The sequence below is a fragment of the Marmota flaviventris genome, chromosome 1 (assembly GCF_047511675.1).
Source record: "Marmota flaviventris isolate mMarFla1 chromosome 1, mMarFla1.hap1, whole genome shotgun sequence".
Lineage (NCBI taxonomy): Eukaryota > Metazoa > Chordata > Mammalia > Rodentia > Sciuridae > Marmota > Marmota flaviventris.
In genome coordinates, this window is record NC_092498.1 from 145,142,296 (window position 1) to 145,165,367 (window position 23,072).

General features: G+C 38.7%; 1 protein-coding gene across 8 annotated transcripts in view; it reads left to right on the top strand.

The window, feature by feature from the left end:
- Nucleotides 1-23,072, top strand: part of Hectd4 (HECT domain E3 ubiquitin protein ligase 4) — a 177,402-nt gene that overhangs the window by 61,346 nt on the left and 92,984 nt on the right. For all 8 annotated transcript variants that reach the window (XM_071617043.1, XM_071617024.1, XM_071617027.1 and 5 more), the window contains exons 7-11: nt 1,315-1,485; nt 12,295-12,487; nt 18,816-18,974; nt 21,524-21,637; nt 22,340-22,480. In XM_071617043.1, the coding sequence (XP_071473144.1) occupies nt 1,315-1,485; nt 12,295-12,487; nt 18,816-18,974; nt 21,524-21,637; nt 22,340-22,480 (778 nt within the window). The remainder of the gene's footprint in view (nt 1-1,314; nt 1,486-12,294; nt 12,488-18,815; nt 18,975-21,523; nt 21,638-22,339; nt 22,481-23,072) is intronic.

Below are 23,072 nucleotides of genomic sequence, written 5' to 3' on the forward strand. Positions count from 1 at the left end.
TTCAGGTAGAAAGAACAAATTTGGATAAAAGTTCATGGATTGAGGGGTCAGAATTGCCTGGGGAAAACTAGTGACCCTCCCAAAGCAATGGAGTAACTAAAAATTGTTCTTACTTTCTTATGAAGGCATTAACTTTCTCTAATGAGTTTTATTTTGACGTTTTCAGCTTTTTTATTCCTGAATTAAAAAAAAAAGAAAATCTAATCAGCAATTTTCTTGGTTTTCATGTGCCCTCATTTTAAGTGCTAATCTCTGGCATCAAAATAGTGTGTAACTATGTGTTTAATGTAGAATGATGCTGAAACTGAAGAAAGCTTTATATTGGAAACACTTGTTTTCACAGTACACAGGGATGGACATGGTCAATTTATTTGAGGCTCTATGTGCTAAGTTAGGCTCCATCATGGGCTGTCTTTTTTTTTTTTTTTTCCTCCGTAGTGGGGATTGAACTCAGGGGCACTTAACTATTGAGCCACATCACATCCCCAGCCCTATTTTGTATTTTATTTATTTAGAGACAGGGTCTCATTGAGTTACTTAGTGCCTTGCTTTTGCTGAGGCTTTTGCTGAGACTGGCTTTGAACTCAAGATCTCCTTCCTCAGCCTCCCTAGTTGCTAGGATTATAAGCATGCACCACCGTGCCTGGCATGGACTGTCATTTTTATTTTTAAACTTCATTTCTCCTTTTCCCTTCTCCCTCTTCTGTTTTCCTTTTGACTTCCTCCTGCTGTCTCTTTTTTCCTTTCTCCCAAATTTACTAATTCACTTTAATTAGGCTCTGAATTAGGTGCTTGGGATATAAGATGAACAAGACATTATTCCTATCTTTTAAATACAATTATGGTCTTAAATTTCTTTACTAAGAAATTTCAGGAAGTATTATTTGTCTAAAATTTATTTTTTAAGTAAGTGTTAGATAAAACATATGCATAGCAGATTCAGTGTTTTTTAAAAATATGTTTTAGTTGCAGACAGACACAATACCTCTATTTTATTTATTTATTTTTATATGGTGCTGAGGATCAAACCCAGTGCCTCACATATGTTAGGCACTCTACCACTGAGCATATTCCAGCCTGTGTTTTAGTAATTATTTTTCCTACTAAAAAGTAATTTGAATTAGTATCAATAATCTTTTCATCTGTTACATGGTTGTTCATGTTTATTTTATTGCTCATTTTATGAACTTTTTTATTTTTGCCATGTATTTTTCATACATTATTTTATTTTGCCCAGGAAGTCTATTGAATTATCATTTGTGACTTAGTAAGTAGCATTAACAATGGACTGAATTTCTTCCCTTTGGTGTCCAGGTGTGCCAGACAGTGGCCATGCCAGCCAATCACCTCCCTGTTGGCAGTACTATGAGCACCGTGCACCTCTCTTCAGATGGTACCTACTTCTATTGGATCTGGTCTCCTGCCAGTCTGAATGAGAAAACACCAAAGGGACATTCTGTCTTCATGGACATTTTTGAACTTGTGGTAAGTTTAGCTTTCTTATTTTGTGTTTTTTACAGAAACCCCCTTCTATTTTCTTTTTATATTAATGTACAGACGACCTGGGATCCTAGCATACGTACAGTATGTTCAATGTTTCCTTAAAATTAATTTTCCTTTCATGTATCTTTGAAGGTGTTTTATGTTTGAGGTTAGAAGCATAAAAGGCCAAGCTTTCTAAAAGTTTAATCTGGCAGTGACATTCCTGGATGTGCTGACAGTGGGGTGTTTATGGAGAAACCCCATGGGTGGTGGAGTATGGGACTAAACTCAGTAGCAAGCCTGGTTCTGTAGAGAGAAACTGGGAGTGTTCAAGAGTAGAGACAATTATGAGAAGGTGATTCAAGCAGTGTTGTACTCAGGTGATGGGAAGACAGTAGTGGACAAGGTAGGCAGAGTTCTTACTCAAATTAACTGAATTCTGTCTCTGGAATTGGGTGGTTTGGGTGATGGTGGTGGAGAAATTTAAAAATTAACGATAAACAGTAAACAAATAAGTGAACAAAATAATTTTAGTCAGTGAAAAAAAAGTAGTAGTTAACCTGATAAAGAATGGGGGGTGGGGGTGGGGGTGGGGTGGCAAATGAAGAACATCCAGGAAGACAGGACCATAAGTACAAAGTTCCTTTGGCAGGAGCAAGCATGTTTTCGGAAATCAAGGCAGGCCAGGGTAGCTGGAATACAGAGAAGCTTGAATGAGAAGAACTTGGGCACCCAGGGTCTAGATCTGCACTGTTCAATGCAGAATCCACCAGCTGTACATGGCTATCTAAATTTCAATTAATCAAAATTAAGTAGAATGAAAATTTAGCTTGCTCAGTTATATTAGCTACATTTCAAGCTCTCACTGTGGCTAGTGGCTGCTGTGTTGAACAGGAAAGACAGAGAACATTCCCATCATTGAAGAAAGTTTTCTTGTATGAGCTTGTGTAGATAGTATTTGTAGGCATTTACCAAAGAGAAAATTACCCTAAACTCTGTCTGTGATAAAACTTATTTCATGATGTGATTTAGAACCCCCTTCTGAAAAGAGATTAGTATTCCTGAAGTGGGGAGAATGTGATAGCAATTGTCTAGTAAACCTTGAAGGTTCCAAGCCTGTTCTGTTCCCACCAGTTGACCATCAGTCAGGAGTCCAGTAGCCCTTAACAATACATTCTCTTTCTTTGTTTTCTAGTCTCACAGTTTTCTTTCTCCCTCTCCCTCTCTCTCTGCCTCCCTCCCCACCTCCCTCTTCCTCCCCTCTCCTCCTCCCAAGCATATTATAAACTGGTATCCTAAGGAAGCCATGACCACAGTGTTCTCTGAAATAGCCCCATCAGAGTGCTCTCTGAGTAGGTCTGTTAGCGAGTGTACTGTTGGAATATACCTTCAAAAGTATAAGAAAACTTTTCCTGTTTATTTCTTCCTAAACAGGCTCATCAGCTGTTTCAAGAGTTTAGATCTTTATTTGAGGAATAATGGGAACATTGAAACCCCTTCCTCCCTGATATGCTTTTGTCAAATTAAAAGGAGAAATTATATCAGAGAAACCCAAGTGCAAGGTTTCAAACATCAGCCTCTCACATACTGAAAGGAGCTTCCTTTGCTCCACCTCCCCCAGCCCCCAGCATGTGTCACAGTTGTCACTTTCATGGGTTTTTAATTCTTCTCCTGGTTACCTTCATGTCTCTAAGTGAAATGCTTGTGTTGCTGTTTCTTTATTTATGAATTCCAGATTTTGTCGATTTTTTTTCTGTGATGATGATTTGGCTGAATTTCCCCTTTCTTTTATTATTCCCAATGTGCTTATTTCATGCATTTTAGTTCTTCTTTTGGCTATCCTTGTGATTTACAGTTAAACCTTTCCTTCATGTTCATTAGCTCTAGGCACTCTTTCTTGTCCCCACTTTAGAAGATGTAGAGCGTGATGACCCTTGCCACATTTTGGTGTGGGGAATGTCAAGACTAGAAGAATATATGTTCAGGGGTGCCAGGAGGAAGATAGATGGTTTATGCCCACTCCTCCTTAGAGTGTCACAGGAGTTAGAGGCATCAGATGTGGCACAGAGCTGTTGGGAGACCAGGATTCTAGACTGAAAGTTGACACAGGTCCTGTCCGCCCACTTCTTGACACACACATTTGTGCTCAGATGCTTGCTGCCCAGGCAGAAGACTAGACATTTATTTTCTGAAGAAACTAAATGACCCTGGGGAAAAAAAGATCTCTATGTACAGACATTGGAATTGCAAAGAGTTGCTTCTGTGGTCAGTCACCCACTGGTGATGTGTTTTACCATGTAAGCTTCAACCATGTCCATAGAATTCCTGACTAGTGCTAAACTGTTAAGAAAAAAGAGTAGACAAAACCCAAACCCAAAACTTTGGAGAGGTAGTGTGTGGAAGGGAGAGCAGTAAATAAAAAAAAGTTTGGCAAATAATTATTGGAGCTGGGGAGGGCACATAGGGAACGCATGCTGCTACCATTCTCTTTTTGTGTACCTTTAGATCTTTCCTTATTGAAAATTAAAAAACAGAGCAAATAACTAAGGATCATGAGACGAATGAGAAAAGCCTCCAATATGAAAACTTTAAAAGAAGTAGAAGGGATGGAGAAAAGCTTCATCAACACTGACTACTTTGTGAGATACGAGAAGATATTGTACTCATAAAACAGAAGAGAGCTGGGCACGATAGTGCATATCTGTAATCCCAGCTGCTCAGGAGACTGAGACAGAGGGATGGCAGGTTCTAGGTCAGCCGCAGCAACTTTACAAGGCCCTGCTTAGAATAAAAATGTAAAAGTAGAAAAGGGCTGGGGATATAGCTCAGTGGTAGAGCACTAATGGCTTCAATCTCTAGTACTGCAAAAAATAAAAATAATAAATAATATAGAATGTCATTAAAAAAAAGAAAAACTATCAGAGAATGAGGGAGAGCCCCTAGAAATTAAAACTACGATTATCCAAAATTAAAAATTCATAAGAGTTAGCATTATCCTCCCAGAAGATAGGATACATAAAGAACAATAAATATGAGAGAAAAAATAAAAGACATAATGGAGTGATCCATCCATTGTCTTCTTAATAGGAATTCCAAAGAGAACAAAGAAAATAAAAAAGATTCCATGATCAAGAAATAATAAAAGAAATAATAAAAGAGAAATTTCAGACTAAATGATGCTGCTGTCTTGGCTAAAAAGGAATAGGATCTGGCACAGGAATAGAAAATGCCCACATCACGAACATCCTCTGAAATGTTAGATTACCAAGGATAAAGAGAGGATTCTAAAGCTTCCAGAAATTAAAAAAAAAAAAAAAAATCACATACATATTATGAATTAGAAAAGCACCAAGCTATTCAATAGCATTTATTCCTGGTTGCAAAAATGGAGAAGCATTTTCAAAACTCTGAGGGAAATTTATTTTCAACCCAGAAGACTGTATTCAACCAAAATATTAATCAATTGTGAAGACAACATAAAGATATTTTTAGACATGTAGTTATATAATCAAAAGCTCATACCTGCCCTAGAGGAAATGGAACAACTAAAATAAGCCCTGCCCGCAGTGTGAAATAAGAAGTTGGGGAGGAAGGAGCTTGCTGTAGGTTAAAAGAAGCACCTTTGAATCATTTTTCGAGTCTGAATCAAACAAACTAACTGTAAAAACTTAAAACTGTAAAAAACTGTAAAAACCAACTAAAAAGAACTTTTGGAGACCATTTGAAATTTGAATATAAAAGTATTAGTAATATTAGATGAAACCAGAGGATTAGTCTTAATTTATTTTTTAAGGAAATTAGTTTATTTTAAATAATTTAAGTAAATTAACATTGTGGTTACATTTTAAAAGTGTATATTTTTAGAGATGTTTTGTGAAGTATTTGGAAGTAGAACCACACTTTAAAATATTTGAGCAAAAAGAGGGTAGGCAAAACAGATATGGTAATATCTGCAATAGTTGAATTTGTATGATGACATATGGACATATATTATCCTTTTTTCATATGTTTGAGATTTTTCATTGTTAATTTTTTTTTTTTTAATGGCCATGGTAGATTTGCACACCTGCAATCTCAGCAACTTTGGAGGTTAGTGCAGGAGGATCTCAAGATCCAGGCCAGCCTGGGCAACTTAGCGAGACCCTGTCTCAAAATGTAAAAAATAAAATAATTAAAATAATTTTAAGTCATCAGTGGCCACTAATTTAGCAGCTTTCCTAAAATGCCACCTTGGGAGCTGAACATAGGTATCTAGCATACTGCCTCTGATACTTTCTCAGAATGGAACGCAGTGTAGTCATTAAAAAGTATGAGGCATAGAGTGAAACAGATTAATTTTTAAGTTATATTGTTTAGTACAATAAGCTAGATTCAGAACCTGCTATGGGAGAAGAAAGGTAGGGGGTGGGTTTGGTTTTCTTTTCTTCTCAACTGTGCTCCTGAGTTTACACCTTTTCTTTCTCAGTGGATCAGCATTCCCCAGGCATACTGATGCACAGAAACAGCTCTCTCCACCATACCCACCCTTTACATACAGAAAAACTTTGGAATGGGTTTATTATTACTCTTTTATCTTATCTACCTGCATTCTTTCTTGAACCTCTGCAGTCAGTCTCGTATCCTCATCACACCACTGAACAGCTCTTACCAGGTTCCAGTGACTTCCACATTGCTAACTTCAGTGGTCAACTCAGCCTTCTTTTTACTTGGTCTTTTAGCAGTATTTAATAGGGTTGATCTCTCCTTCCCAATCCTGTTTTCACCTGGCTTGTGGCCACCATAGCATTCTAATTCATTGATTATTCTTTCTGAGCCTCGCCTGCCCCACTCTTAACAATCATGAGCACCAGGACTTATTTCCAGGACACCTTCCATCTGCTTCTTTGCTCTTCCTCTTCAGTTGATTTCATCTTATTTTGTCTCCAGAAGCACCTCCACCTGCTGAGGATGCTCAAAATTGCTTCTTAGCCAAAACCTGTCCCTGAAAAACTATGTGCACATTAATGTGGGTGTTTGTGCACAAAATAGTAGAATTTACAGATGAAGGTCTGATAGTCCCCTGAAGCTAAATATCCACCAATTAAACTCCTGATTTTAATCCCAGACCTGCTCCTCTTCCTTTCCCTTTTCAGTTAACAGCAGATGTGCCCTTCCAGTGCTGGCCACTATCATTTGATATTGCTCTTTTTTTTTTTTAAATGGACACAATATCTTTATTTGTTTATTTTTTTATGTGGTACTGGAGATCGAACCCATGATCTCACACGTGAGAGGCAATCTCTCAACCACTGAGTAATACCCCAGCCTGGTATTACTCTTGATTTGCCAAAAAAAAAAAAAAAAAAAAAAAAAAAAAAAAAAAAATATATATATATATATATATATATATATATATATATGGTGGGAGATTAAAGAGGGGAGAGTAAAATTCATTGTGGTGAGGTTTTTTGGCGGGGGGCACTGAGGATTGAACTCAGGGTACTCGACCATTGAGCCTCATCCACAGCCCTATTTTGTATTTTATTTAGAGACAAGATCTCACTGACTTGCTCAGGCCTCGCTTTTGCTGAGGCTGCCTTTGAACTCACGATCCTCCTGTCTCAGCCTCCTGAGTCTCTGGGATTACAGGTGTATGCCACTGTGCCCAGCTGTGGCAAGGTTTTAATGGAGGTAGAGGACTTGATCTAATGATCACAGGAGCAGGTGTAGAGAAGGAATTTGTCCCCTGAGGAGAAAATCTGAATAGGTTGGTGGTGAGAGCCCATGTTAGAAATTTGGTTAGCTGGTCTGTACCCTCAGGTTGCAGCATCTGTGATTGGTAGCTTGTTAGTTTTATTTGGTTTTGCAGAGAATTACCTCTTTCCCACAGTGACAAACTCACAGTAGCCTGATTGTTTTCTTCTCTCTTGGAACCTTGTAACTGCAGTTGACTTCCAAAGGTGACAAGCAGGACAGATGCTGCTGCTTTGAGCTGGTATAGGGAAGTTGTGACCATCTTTCTTGTTTCCTCATTGGATATTCAAATCCCCTCCACAACCTCCTCACAGTTTTTTTTCCCTCTGGCATCTTTAGTTTGTGGAGGGCTTGTGATCCTAGCCCACTGTATACAAATGGACATTTTCATTTAACCTTACTCCCATGAGTCCTGGGCATGTCCTTCAGTAGCCACCTCTGAATCTGTTCATTCATACCTCTTCAACATTATGGATGAATGGTATGAATGAGGAGGGCCTTCTTCATGCCAGGTAGTATCATGGGAGCTGGGAACATAGTGTTCTGAAGCTTATATTCCAGTAGAGGAAATAGGCATCCACTTTCAAGCAGTGATAAGTATAATGAGGAAGATGGAGTAGAGTGAGGTAACAGAAAAATGATTTTTTTGGGAGGTGGGCTATTTTAGGTAATGGGCAGGGGAGCCTGTCTTAAGGAGGTGATATCTGACCTAAGACCTGAATAGAAATCAAGGCATGAGGCATGTGAGACCAGGCAGAGGAGCATTATAGACAGAAGAAATGGCTTGTGCAGCCACCCTGAGGCAGGGATGTGCTTGGCCTGTTGAGGGTGGGACAGCAGGAAGAGCTTTGTGGCTCAAGCAGAGGGAAGAGAGAGTGAGTCGAGCAATGGATGATACAGTGGGAGGAGCAGCCAGGCCCTTTGCTTATAGGACCTGACAGTTATTTGGATTTTATTCCAGGGAGATGAGAAGCTCTTGGACAAGAGTTTTGAGCAGAAAGGCGATGGGATTTTGTTTTAAAGGTTTATTGTAGGTGTTGGGTCAAGAATAGTCAAAAGCCATATATAAAGACTCTTAGAAGCAAAATGACCATAGAAGAGACCAAAAAGATGAAGCAAATGTATATAATGTATAGATTGTTCTAATTGTTTTATTTGGATCTAATTTATGGACTCAAAATTAGGTCATGTTAAGAAGTATTGTTAACTTTGTTAGGTGTGATTACATTGTAGTCATTTAAGAAAATATATTTTATAGGAATACATATTGAACATGTAAGGGTGAAATAACATGATGTTTGGGATATATGAAGAAAATATGGTATTTTTCAACTCATATCCAGATGATGTATAAATGTATTTTTAAAAAAATTATTGTATTTATTTTTGTATTGTGAAAAATTTCATAATGAAACATTTTTTAAAAGAATACAGCATAAATAGGGGGCAAGAATGGGATCAGTAGGAGGCTACTGCAGGGGACCAGGTAGAGAGCACATTGTTAGGGTGAAGTCGTCTTGGGGGACATAAAGGGAAGAGATTCAGAATGTATTTTTTATATATATATATTTACCTTTATTTTATTTGTTATTTCTATGTGGTGCTGAGAATTGAACCCAGTGCCTCACATATGCTAGGCAAGCGCTCCACCACTGAGCCACAACCCCAGCCCAGGATGTCTTCTTTTTAAAAGTTGGTGACGCATCTTTTTATTGATCCCAATAATAACATGCGGTATCCAAAGCTATCTTTGGTTTCTTTAAATGCTGGAACTTAAAACATTTACTGCCTATCCCTAAATAGAATAATGGGGCTTTTTTTTTTTTTTGTGACACTGGAATTTAAACCCAGAGTGCTCTACCACTGAGCCACATCTCCAGCCCTTTTCATTTTTGAGACAGAATTTCACTAAGTTGCTGAGAGTGTTCATGGACATGGGATCCTCCTTCCTTAATCTCCCAAGTAGCTGAGATTATAGCTGAGAGCCACCATTGCAGGCTTATTTTCTTACTTATGATCTCGATCTCTTTCTCCCTCCCGCCCCCCCTCCTTGAGATTTCCAAGAGAGACCATATGTTAACTTTGTAATTAGGGGGAAAAACCATATTTTTGGACACCTGAACAAGCTAATGTGATAGTGGATGGGAAAGGGGAGCTACTCTAATTTGGGTTACTGGTGAGGACTTTCCAAGGAAGGACACTTGAACCCAGACCTAAGCTATGAGAAGCAGCCACTGATACACAGGGTAGCCAGCCATTCCAGTTTGCTTGGGATTGAGGGATCTGTGGAGCATGGACCCCTCAGTGCTCAAACTAGGATAGTCTTGGCCAACTGAAGTGGCAGGTAGTGCACAGCAAGTAACAGGGCCTAGAGTCAGGGGGCAGAGGACAGGGCCATGTAGTGAGAAAGGTTGATTGAGGCAGCTGAAGAGGGAGCCAGATTGAAGCAGGAGACTGGTTGCGGGTCTGGTCCAGTCATCCAGCTCCAGATGATAGTGGCTTGAACCCATGTGGTTGCCAGCAGGGCAGCCTCCTGTCACTCCCAGCACTGTGCTGCTCCTCACCCCACTCAACTGTCTCCCTCCTTCCTAAACCAGTGCTTGTTAGCCTCTGAGGAGCTGCTCTGCTAAAGTAGAGGTTCCCAGCAATTGGCCATGTGTGCAGCAAACCCCAATCCTCCTTGCTTCTCAAAGGTGCTTTATCAGTTTTTTTTTCAATTTTTTGAGTTGTATTTTTTATACCGTTTTTATATCTTTATTACTTGTTTATATGAGGAACTAACCCAGTGCCTCAAAGTACTGAAATACAATAATGCAGTTTTTTTTTTTTTTTTAAGTTATCCATTGATTTTCTCATAGGGCCAGATGGGTAATGTTTTTGAATGCCAAGCTTAAAGTGATTGATTTTTATCTTGGCTGTCTTTGCAGGGTTATATTTAGAGTTGTGCAACATAAATAGACTTAAGACCACTAAACGTTGATCCAGCAGGAGGGCAGGGGTAAAGCAATGCAGCAAGAAGTAGGTATGTTACATTTTAGGTGACAAGGGGTTATTCAAGTAGGAATGTCAATGAGGAGTGTTGGGGGAAATTTAAAAGGTGGGGCTAGATCTTTGTGGCAAGGATGGATCTGTAGATAAAATGCCAGAGTTGCCACAGAAAGGTAGGTTGAGTTAGAGAGAGCCTCGATTCGATTATTCAGTGTTTTTTTGAAGGTTTCCTAAGTACTGGGAACCTTATGGGGACCAGGCAGAGGCAGGATCTCTGCTTTCAGGCAGCAAGCATGCAGTCAGGGCAAGAGAAGGGCTATCAGTGAACGAGCCAATGAGCAAAATGGTTCCATAGACTGGTAAGAGCTGTGCCAAAATAAAGCAGTGTGATGTGATCTGGCTTGGGGGATGGAGGAGGTTCTCTTTCAGACTGGCAATAAAGGAAGGCCTTTTTGAGTAGGTGACATTCTACCCGAGTCCTGAATGATAGGAAAGAGCCAGCCACAGAAAGGTCTAGGGATAGTGTCCAGATGAGGGTCTGAGGACTAGAGGCTAGGGCTGACCCTGGACAAGCACCACTTCAGCAAGCTGAGATATGGAAGCAGCAGGGAAGCAAGAGAGGAGGGCCGGCGCACCCTGGGCTGGCTCCATACGGTAGCACAGTTAGTGCCTTACTATAGCTGAGTGCTCATGGGTGAAGAAACAAACCAGGATCGTGTTCTACCACCATGACTAGGGACAGAGAATCCCAAGAGGGCTGGCCACGCTCAGTCTGCAAGGAAGTCCAGAAGAAGGTGGATGGTTCTGGTTTTAAGTTTCTGGTGGGCTATCAAAATGTCTGCTCCTTCGAGGGTGCTGAGCTCAGACAAATAGGAAGCGGAGGGTAAGGAAGCAGGCAGCGTTTTCCCACTCTCTAAGAAGTCCTCGTGAGCGCTTCATCACTGTATGTATCGCTGCCTTGGGCGCCTCCAGCTTCTCTGCTACCAACTTTCCCTTGCATTCCTGCTTCACTTTCTGTTGGCTTCTGAAGACTTCCATTTCCTCCTGTCTCCTCAGCCCACCACCGCAGGCCAGTCTTGCCTACCTTCAGAGGTGGGGCCTGTTTCTCCCCAGATCCAGGAGTCTCAGTCTAGAGCGGGCAGTGGATATATTTGAGATATCTGACAAGGAATGTAAGTGGTATTTTAAGGGAATACCAAGGTCTTGTGTAAGATCTCAGAGAACTGTGAATATTTAAAAAGAAAGAGAAGAAAGTTTGTAGAGAAGGGGACACTGATGAGGAAGAGGAGGAGGGGAGTGCAGAAGTGGAAGGTCAGCCTCGAAGAATGAGTGAGCTGCATCTAAAGATTCTTGGGTTGGAAGAGAAATGAGAAGGAAGAGATATTGGAAGTGGTCAGGGTCTTTTTATCAAGAAGGAAAGCCAGGGAAAAAGAAAAAGTGAGAGCCGGGTGGTCTGCTGGAAGTCAAGCTCCAGATTGGTGAAGGGATTTTGGCATCATAATTCCAGAGATTTTCCTGGGGAATAATCAGTTGATGAATGAAAGAACTGCTGGGTTCAGTGGTGGTGAAGTCGGGTATGTTCCCAGCAAAGTCTGCCTCCCTCCTGGTGGCTCTGCCAGCATCCGAGCAGCTGGGGCCAATGGGAATCACTGCTGGTGGAGAATTTGGATGTTAGCCACCAACTGTATTTCAAGAAGGCATTAACCTCATAGCTCCCCTTAGCAGTAAATCAAAGGCTGATTTGTTTTCCTCTCATCTTACTTGTACCTGTCAGAGGCTCATGATTAGTGAGTGTTGCCTATAGAATTGAGTAAAAGGAATTTTAATCAACAACTTTTCCTAGAATTTAAACTTGGCTCATTACATTTTGAATATAGACCATGATGAAAAATGAGAGCACTCAGACTTAACATAGCCTTCCTTTTGTTGGCAGTAATTTCTGTGGAGGTCTTAAATTTTGAGGGGTAAGTGTACTCAGATGCAGATTTTGCAATGTTTTTAAGCAACGAGGTCACAATAATATCAAGTAATAATTTTTTAACTAAATGGAAACAGGTATTATTTCAGGATCTTGTTTTCTTTAAATATCAGGTTGAAAATGGTGTATTTGTAGCCAACCCACTTCAGGAACGCACAATTCTAATGCGAAAAGAGGGTGAGTCTGCCAAAAGCATTAATGAGATGCTTCTGAGTAGACTTTCTCGGTATAGAGCTTCCCCATCAGCGACCCTTGCAGCCCTGACCGGCTCCACCATCTCCAACACGCTGAAAGAGGATCAAGCAGGTAGGTGGCCCTGCCATTTCAGGCCTGTTTCTTGGGATGGTTCCATTCAGCAACTTTTTATTGAGCACTTACTCTGTGCCATCCGAAGTGCTTTACTTTGCAGAGTTCATCTTATATGATCTTCTCCTCATTGTCCAGTTTCATTCCAGGTTAACTCCTGTTGTGGGTTGTGGACATGAATTCATATGAATCTGAAATAACTCAAAACAGTCTAGCTTTACCTGTGAATATCTTACCATCATTACTGTTGGGATACATTAATTGATTTCATGTTTAGTGTATGATTCATGAATGTGAAAGATGATATTTAGCATTATGTTCACTAAATTCAATCTTGAGCAGGCAAGAGATATACTGTCTACAATGGAGATTTTGTTATTTAGAATTTATCATTTAATTTTTATCATTTAATATTTTAAGATAGATGATATATTTACAAAGTCTGAAGGTCAAAACAATGTGGTAACCTAACACCTATTAACATGTTAATAAGAATGTGTTTTATTAAAAACATCTTGGTGAAAATGTTAAACCCACATGCACAGAAGTCTTATTCCCACTGAGGTAATCTGTTGTGTGCTTTTCCCCTCTAGTTAACTATAGTTATCAAATTTTATTTGCATTTCCAGGGTTTCTTAATGCAAATGCAATTAAAGCCAAATATATGTTTTCTTTTTTCACCTTTTTAAAAATAAAAGGTATCATATTATAAACACTGTCTATTCCTTGAAGGCAGGAATTCCTAATTAGGATAAGCCTTTAATGGGTTCATAAACATGCTCTTCCAGTTTTAAATAACATTTCATATATGTCCATCATAACTTTCATCTGATTTTCAACACCCCCCCAAAAAGTTAAGAACAATTATTCTAAGAAAGTTAACAGCTTATATATCAACTGCCTTGGTTTATGACAAATCATGAAGTGCAGTAAAAGATAAATTTAGAAAAAGATGCCATATATAGAAAAATGTATCTTAATATGAACTTATTGCAGTTTTATGCTTTAGTCTTTTTAGCGTTTGAAACACTAGGAAATAAAAATATTTATGGTTCATTCATTAAAGACTATTAAATAAATCCTTATTAGTTTTTATTAGAATTTAAGGCTATTATTGTATTGCCTCAGGCCTTGCTTATACTAAACATAAGTGAGAAAGTATTAATAGTTATAACTTGAATGAGTGTGTAATTTGAGTTCAGGAAATACTTTCATAGGGCAGTTCTTTTTCACCTATGTAAATATTTTCATGACAGGATGAATGAAGTGTTTTATTTTCCTCCACATTTTTTATTGGTACATTATAGTTGTACTTTATGGTGGGATTTGTTGTTATATATCAACACATGCACACAACATAACAATATAGTTTGGCCAATACCCTCCCTGGCACTTCCCCTTCCTTCCCCTCTTCTCTTCTCCTCATCCCCTTCCTCTATGCTGTTGGTCTCCCTTTGCTTTTCATGTAATCATCCCCCACCTTTCTTTTCATTCTTCCTCTCTAGCTTCCACATATGAGAGAAAACACACTAACCTTGACCTTCTGAGTTTGGCTTATTTCATTTAACATAAGGTTCTCAAGTTCCACCCATTTTCCTGCAAATGCCAGAATATTTTTTTAAATGACTGTATAAAACTCTATTGTGTATATGAACCACATTTTCTTTCTCCATTTATTTATTGTTGGACACTTACGCTGGTTCCATAGTTTGACTACTGTGAACTGTGCTGCTATATAAACATGGGTATGCATGTATCTCTGTATTTTGATGACTGTAATTCTTTAGGTTAAATACTGAGGAGCAGTATAGCTGGGTCATCTGGTGGTTTCATGCTTAGTCTTTTGAGAAACCTCCATACTGATATCTCACAGTGGTTGTATTAATTTACAATCCCACCAACAGTGTAAAAGTGTTCCTTTTTCTCTGTCCTCTCCAGCATTTATTATCATTTGTATTCTTTTTAAAATTGGTTCTTCTTTTAATTATACATGATGGTAGAATACATTCTGATAAAATTATTCAAGCATGGAATATATCTTGTTCTGATTAGGATCCCATTCTTGTGGGTACACGATGGTAGGGTATTCACTTAGGTATTTTCTTTATGTACAAAGGAAAATTACGTTAGATTCATTCTACTGTCTTTCCTATTCCCATCCTCCCTCCCTTCCCTTCATTCCCCTTTGTCTAATCTACTGAACTTCTCCCCACTCCCTTTATTGTGGTTTAGTTTCCACCTATCAGTGAAAACATTTGACCTTTGGTTTTTGGGGATTGGCTTATTTCACTTAGCATGATAGTCTCCAGATCCATTTATAACATCTTGTTTGTATTCTTTTTTTTTAATATTTATTTTTTTTAGTTGTAGTTGGACACAATACCTTTATTTTATTTATTTATTTTTATGTGGTGCTGAAGGTTGAACTCAGGGTCCCACACATGCTAGGCGAGTGCTGAGCCACAACCCCAGGCCATATTGTTTGTATTCTTGATGACTGCCATTCTGACTGGTGTGAGATGAAATCTCAGTATAATTTAGATTTGCATTGCTCTAATTGCTAATGATGTTGAACATTTTTTCATATATTTGTTGGCCATTTGTATTTCCTATTTTGAGAAGTGTCAGTTCAATTTATTTGCTCATTTAGTAATTGAGTTCTTTGTTTTTTTTTTTTTTTTGGTGTTTTTTGAGTTCTTTATATATATATATATATTTATATATATATATTCTAGATATTAATCCTCTGTCAGGAGAATAGCTAGCAAAAATTTTCTCCCACTCTGTAGGTTCTCTCTTCACATTCCTAATTGTTTCCTTTGCTATGGAGTAGCTTTTTTATTTGATGCCAGCCTATTTATTAACTCGTGCATTATTTCCTGAGCTTTAGGGTCCTATTGAGAAAGTCATTGAATAGGCTGAATTCTTGATCTTGGTTTGTCTGTTGGGAGAAAATTGAGTCCTACCTAAACAATGGACATACTAAGGAATATCTGTTGGATAAGAAAATATATGCAATATTAAGAAAAAAAAGACCTCAGAAGGCAAAAGTATATTTAGAGTTCTGTTAAAACTGGTATCTGTATTCAAAACATGTGATCTCATGTACTCTTATTTATAGTCTTTGTATTCATTTAGTCTGATATTGCTACATTAAAAATTTACTAGCTTAAATGGACTTTTGAAAATTTTTTTTCTTTTTTCTTTTTTTTTTTTTTTGGACTTTTGAAAATTAATTGAACATTCAGAGGATCTAGAAGTTTCATTCCATGACAAATTAATACCTATTACCAGGTTAATAAGAATGTTGATTAACAACTCTTAGTGAAAACAAAAAGAAAGAAAAAACAAAGAAAAGAAAAAAAGAAGACATCTTTGTGAAAATGTTAAGCCCACAAAGTTGATGAATCTCCAGTCATTGCTGTTTTGGGGCTTCTTTCTTTCTTTTTTAATATTGTAATTATTGTTGATGGACCTTTATTTTATTTATTCATTTACATGTGGTGCTGAGGAGATAACCCAGTGCCTCACCCATGCTAGGCAAGCGCTCTACCACTGAGCCACAACCCCAGCCCAGGGGTTTCTTATTTATGAAAATTTATGCTAGGAATTTATGTCCTGAATTAATAATATATTTGGTGTGGGTTACAGTTTTTTTTTGAAAATGGTGCTTTTTAGAAGTACAAGTATTCAAATATCAGATAGATTAGGTTTCACTTTACTCATTTTTCTGATCTAAACTATCTGAAAATGATTTGATATCCATCTAAGCTATAAGTTCTGTTTTACAGCCTGATCGTTACCCAAGTCAAGTGCTCTGCTTCATTTTCTGTTGACATCATCAGTCTTTACTAGGCTAATATATGGACAATCCTTAATTCACTCCAGGGCTGGGGGTGCAGCTCAGTGATAGAGTGCTTGCCTAGCATGCACGAGACCCAGCACCACAAGAAAAACAAAACAAAACATCTTTGGAAACTTCACTGTAGGAGAGGGAAAGGGTAATACTAGGGAATGATATTGGCCAAATTATATTTTTATATCATGTACATGTTTGAATATGTAACAATGGTATGTATTATGTATAATTATAATGTGCCAGTAAGAAATACAGAAAAAAAATTCACATCACATTTCAGCTGTGCCAATAAGGGAGATTGTAGTATGCTTTATACCTCTTGATTAGAAATAAGAATTATTTTATTAATGATTATTTATGCCACTGAACATGAATAAAAAAATATGTTTAATAGATTATCATAAATTATGTAGGTATTATTTTGTGATAGATGTTGTGAAAGCTTTTAGTAGGTTGAAACTTCTGGTTGATTACATATTTGAAATTATTTGTAATTAATATAATATCACAAATATATCAAGAATTTGTTCTATGTAAAATGAAAAGAAAAAGAATATTTAGTAGAGTATTAGTTTCCTCAGGAGAACACAAGTAGGATTCTTATTTTGAGATTTAATCATGTGAGGATTCATTCTTTTGAAAGGATTTTTAGAATCATGAAGGAATTGAATATTGGGAACACCTTCAAGAAATGGTCATAACAGCTCTTAGATGGATACCTAGACATCAGAACTTTTCCAACTGGAGCAAGATAGCTCTTCAAGCCTGTGCATATGAATTGTAGGCACATTTGCACCAAATTCATTGAAGAGCTGCTGAAAATTCTTATCAACACCTCTAACCAAAAGCCACACCCAAGTTACACTACCAAACAAAAGTATGTTTTGGAAGTCAGCACTGAAGAGGCAAGAATCCAGATTTGGTTTCAGAGTCACAGAGCTAGGCACTGATTCCAGATAATGCCAGAATTTAAGGAGGCTTTGGAATCAAGCCAAGGCCCTGGGTGAGATGACCTTTGGGAACAGATTCAGAGGTCAGACAGTGTTGTGCCACCTACAGCCCCTCAGCTGCACACCCTCATCAAGGCCTTCACGGACAACCCCTACCCTGGGATTCATTCCAGAGAACAGCTTGCTAAGGAAATCAGCCTTCCTGAGACCAGAGTCTAAATTTGGTTTCAAAATAGACCTAGTGTGCATAGAAAAAGAGAACCTGATGAATCCTTCCAACAGCTTCAGGGACAAGGTCTCCGTCACAGATCAAGGTATAGAAGACACATAAAATGGCACCAACTTGAGCCCTTGTGATCCAGTTCACTTCCCAAAAGCCCCACCTCTGAACGCTACTGCAGGACCCAGCCTTCAACACAGAGCATTTGGGGAAACTTTCAGATCCAAACTATAATGGTAACATTGTTGCTGGTAACCAATTTCCTTCACAAACTGAAAAGTACTTTGGCATTAGTGGAAGTAGGGCAGAATTAGTTCTGGTTCTACCTGATAGACACATTGCCAGTATGCTTCATCCTCTGCCCTCTCTCAGTTCCTGTTAACCATCTGTGTGGAGTTTAAAAGTGTTTAAGAGAAGACAGAAGCAAGGCTGATCCCCAAGAGCAAGGCAGGAAGCTTGTATTCTGAAATACGTATGTGGAACAGTGTCTTATTCAGGCCAGAAGCAGAACTTAACTCTGAACTCAGTTTGGCTAGATGTCCTGCCACCTGCATCAGTGACCTACTGAGAGTCAGCAGTCATCACCAAGGTGCCAGGAGATGCACTTGGAAATTACTACCGAGGAAGAATTGGATCCTTCTGGCTTATTCAACAGAAAAGTCCAGTGGCACCAGGTTGGCCAGCAACTTAAGTTAGAACATGGTGAACATAGAGACAAATCCAGCATATTTGATATCATCACCCTGGTCCCTAAGGCTTTTAAGTCTTTCTGGGAGTGTCCCCTCCTGATGGGACTTTAAGCCAAGCCTTCTGGAGAAGATAAGAGATTATAAACAGGACTTCAGGAGGCAGAGACAGGCACCAAAGGCCCCACACAGTCCTTCTGATCCAGCCTGGCTTTGGAGTTCATCAGACCTTGAGACAAAGAAAATAAACTTAGTAATTAAATAATTTTTCAGTAATTACGATAAAGACTGATTCAGGCAAAAATCATTAAGTGACATTAATAATCTTAAAGTCAAAATTTGAAGAACAAGGTGTACACCATCTGGAAGAATTTCCTCACTCATTTTTTTGATAAATAAAAATTGAATATTAAAAAAAGAAGGAAATGGTTATACCATATAATAGGAGTCTTGGTCAGACTCTGAAGCAAGAAAATAATTATTTTTTTCATTAGTAAGTTTAGGTGTATCTTTGTTTGGGTTTGGGTCTCCTTCATTATATGCTAATCTGGTCTGATAATCAAATTAATCTGTGTCAGGTATTTTTACTCAGCATTTTCATTTTCTTCTCCAGCAAATACTAGCTGTGGGCTACCTCTGAAAATGCTCCGGAAGACACCCATTTATACCTGTGGCACATACCTGGTCATGCTGGTCCCACCTCCAGGGGGATCAGGCAGCTCAGCCACTCGTTCTCTTTTTGGTGGAACAAGTGGCTTGTCATCTTTAAAAAGTAAGTGAATTTCATTTATGACACGTTCCCTGATTTATCTCAAACTCTGAAATTTAAGACTTTCTTATTAATTAGTTTAAACTACTCTGTTAAACACTTTTTTTGCAATAACTCTGATAACACAAAATAATAATTATCAATGTCATTATACGTCAGGAGAAAATTTTAAATATCTAATGTTTAAGCTTATTATAAATATGTTTTTATTTACTTATTTATTTTTGGTGCTGGGGATTGAGCCTTATGCATGCAGAGTACCTCATGCCCCACATCTACTTATGCTAGACATCTTTCATATGCTTATTGGCCATTTGAATATCTTCTTTTTTTAAAAAAAATTTATTTTGGTACCTGGGATTGAAACCATGGGTGCTTGATTACTGAATATAATCCCCAGCCCGTTTTAAAATATTTTATTTTGAGACAGGGTCTCGCTAAGTTGCTGAGGCTGGCTTTGAACTTGTGATCGGTTCCAGAGCCGCTGGGATTGCAAGTGTGTGCCACTGCTCCCAGCTATGTGTGTCTTCTTTGGAGGAATATCTATTCAAATGCTTTGTCCATTTTTAAATCGGGCTATTTGTCTTTCTGCAGGCCATTAATCCTATTAAACTTTTTTAGTCTCCTTAGCATGTTTTTTCATTCTATTGAAATTGGCCCCAGTTGATTAAAGCAGGTCTAAATGGTGCCATATTTTTTCAGGAGGGTATAGTTGACACAGTGATTCTGTTTTAGCCCAACAAATCGGTAGATGCTTAAATTCCCTCTGTGCCATGTTCCACATTGGTTATTATGAGAGCTGCTCAGTACAAGGAAGAACTGGTGTTTGCCTTTAGGAGCTCCTAGTCTAGTCAGGAGAAATCGTAGAGATGTGTGAAACAACTAGAAGACGGTAGATGGTGCTGTCTCACTGCTCAAAGCATGGGGAGCAGATGTACATGCTGCAGAATCAAAGAAGGGATCATGGTGGAGTGGGACAGGAAGGAGAGACTCCCTGAGGCCTTGAGTGTCAAGCATGGAAAACAGGTATTACTCATAGAAGTGGTCAAGTGGAGGGAAAGCAAATATGCACAATGAAAAAGAGATTTGGGGGAAGATAATTTTGTTGGTGTGCAGGGTGGAATAGTAGAAAATAGAGAAGAAAGAGTATAGATTAGGGTATCACTCAAATCAGATGGATGAGGATCTGGATCACTAAGGTGATGGGAACAAGAAGAAGAAACACATTCAAGAGACACAGTGCCAGAATTTTATGTTCTAAAATAGGGAAGAAAACAGGATGTCACTACTAGTAACAAACACCTAGGTTTCATGTTTTAAACTCATCTTCACAGTCAGTGTCAAGTAGTTACTTTTATTGTTATCTCCACTTTATAGATGAGGACCCTGAGAGGTTCAGTAACTTTCCCAGGGTCACCCAGAAGTGGTAGAGCTAGTATTCAAACCCAAAAACCTGAAGCCATTGCTTTCCAACACTCCTCCACCCTGTGTTAAGGGTAGAGGCTTAAGTGCCTGCTAGTGTCAAAATCTGACTTTGAAGGAGAGCAATTGAGCCATTGTGTGTCTACCAGCCATTACTGAGCACCAACTTAAAAGTGAAGCTTCTTGTGAATGTTGCTGCCTGTGAGATTAATAATCATAACTACTCATGCAGTTGCCCTTTTGATAATCCATGTTGAAAAAACTTTCATGAAGTAGTTACTATTTTAAAAACACTTTAAAAAACATTTCATTATAAATTTTTGTTTGTTTGTTTTTGTGGTTTTGGGGACTGAACCCAGGGCCTTCAGTAGGCTAGGCAGGTGCTCTACCACAGAGTAGCATCCCTAGCCTTTCTGATCTTATTTTGAGAAAGGCTACAAAGTTGTCCTCAAACTTGTGGTCCTCTCCATCCTCCCCAGTACCCAGGACCATTACTGGGTGTGCACCATGCCCAAATGAATTTTAAATTTATGAAGATATTGTGGTGATGGTTTATTTTAGTGGTCTTGCATATTTTCTGCCTCCTCATTGTTATCACCAGTAGAAAACAACAAAAAAGGTGTGATTTTAATAAAAGTCTTTGTATTAGCATTTCATTGCCATGACGTAGACAACTTTACGGAGGAAAGGTCTACTTTGATTCACCATTTCAGGGGCTCTAGTCCATGATTAAATGGCTCCATTGCTTTGGGTCTGAGTTGAGGTAGAACATCTTGGTGGAAGGGCATGGCAGAGGAAAGAACTCAGCTCATCGTAGCCAGGAAGCAGTCAGAAAGGGACTAGAGACAAGATAAAGTTCCCAAGGGTATACCCCCACTGACTTTCTTCCTCCCCGCTGTGCCCCACTATGTTCCGTTTCTACCACCTCCCAGTAGTTCATTCAGTCATCAGTGGATGAATCCACTGGTGTGGTCAGAAGCCCTCAGGATCCAGTCATTTCCTACAAGCTCCACCTGTGGGGCTAAGACTTCAACACACAAGTCTTTGGGGGACACTTCATCTGCAAACTCTTACAATCTTTGAAAAGTAGTCTTTAGGCTCATTAAATAGCTTACTGTTTGTTTCCAAAGTCCTAGCCTCCAGCTTGGTGTATAATATTTCGGATGGTCAGTTCACAAGTCGTGCGGATCTCATAGATGCTGCTGGAAGTTCACTGGGGCGTGGTGCTCTTGTACCAGGATTGGGTAAGAAATAAATGCACATGTTTCCTTAGAAAATTCAAGGGTTCTGCAATTTGGAAATATCTTGTCAATTCCTGTGGCATTCTAGTTTTTCTGAAAAGAATTTTAATACTACTCTTTAATTTGAGGAATTAATACAAGAAATTGCCATGTGTAAAATTTTCTGCATAAACTGCTATTGAAGATACTGTCTCTTAGGTTGTATGATGATGCCTACAACAAATTCTCAAAGTTTCTGCCATAAAAAAGTTCCTGTTAAGAATATGCTTAGTAGAGAACGAACGTGATGTAATATGTTGCATTATTTTCTTTGTTTGGCTCCTAGGAAGCTCATGTCTAAGTTTTAGGCTTAATTACTAAGGCTTTTTTTTTGTATGTATTGTTAGTTGGTCCTCTTTTTACCTAGGTTTTTAATGTAAGCCACTTAAACCCTTTTTGGAAGTAGGTCACATGTAAATCAGTTGCTAAGAACTATATGCTTTGCAAGACTTATTCCTTCTCACATAGGAGTTAAGCAAAACTGAAAATTAAATTCTGGCCTCTTGCTGAGTCCCAGTCTAGTGCTTTGCCAAGGAAATCTGTGAGAGCAGAGATGTGGTTGTCAGCATTAGAATCCTTACCCTTCCATTCTTTAGCAGTGCTTGTAAGAAACATGTGTACAGGCAGCTGGCTACACAACAACTAAATAATGTCTGTACTCCACAGGCGCCTGTTATGATACAGTGAACAACATGCTGTGGACATGCTCAAATGATTACATCGATCAGTGGTGTAATCCTGGGAATCAAGCCTTCCATTATGTGTGCCAGAGGCTGGGAGTCAGCCACATCATCACTGAGCCTAAAGGTGAGGCGCACTCTTGGTCCTGCACTAAGATCCCACCCACAGACTGCAGCAGCACCTAAGTAGGTAGGGACATGGAGCACTGACAAATGCATCCCAGCCTCCCCTTGGAACTGAGGAACCCACAATCCTTTGTTATCTTGATCCTGAAAGGCTGGTTTATGCTTAAATAAGTATGTAAATAAATAGAGGTTTTGAAGTAGTCCATAGACTTTTTCAAAGAGAAATCCATATGTCCCTCCATTGTCAGAACTTTAGTGTAAGAGTTTATTATTGTATTTGGCTTGGAATTATATGCTGTTATAATGCTTTACATTGATAACAACTTATTCATACCTAAACTTAGATTTACCAATGAAGGATCTTTGTTTCTTAAAATTCTTAATATTCACTTAAAATCTTGTGACTTTAAAGTCAGCTAGATTGGTGTGGAGGAATGAAGAGCTCAGCAGTTTCACTCCCCATAAAGCAATCCTAAAACAGACAAATTTGTTAAAAACAACCAGACTCTGGAAATTGGTCAAAGACACACCAAATTGAGAAGTGGCTCCAGTCCTGTGGTGATCTTAGCTGGAACTGCTCCCATCCCCCATTC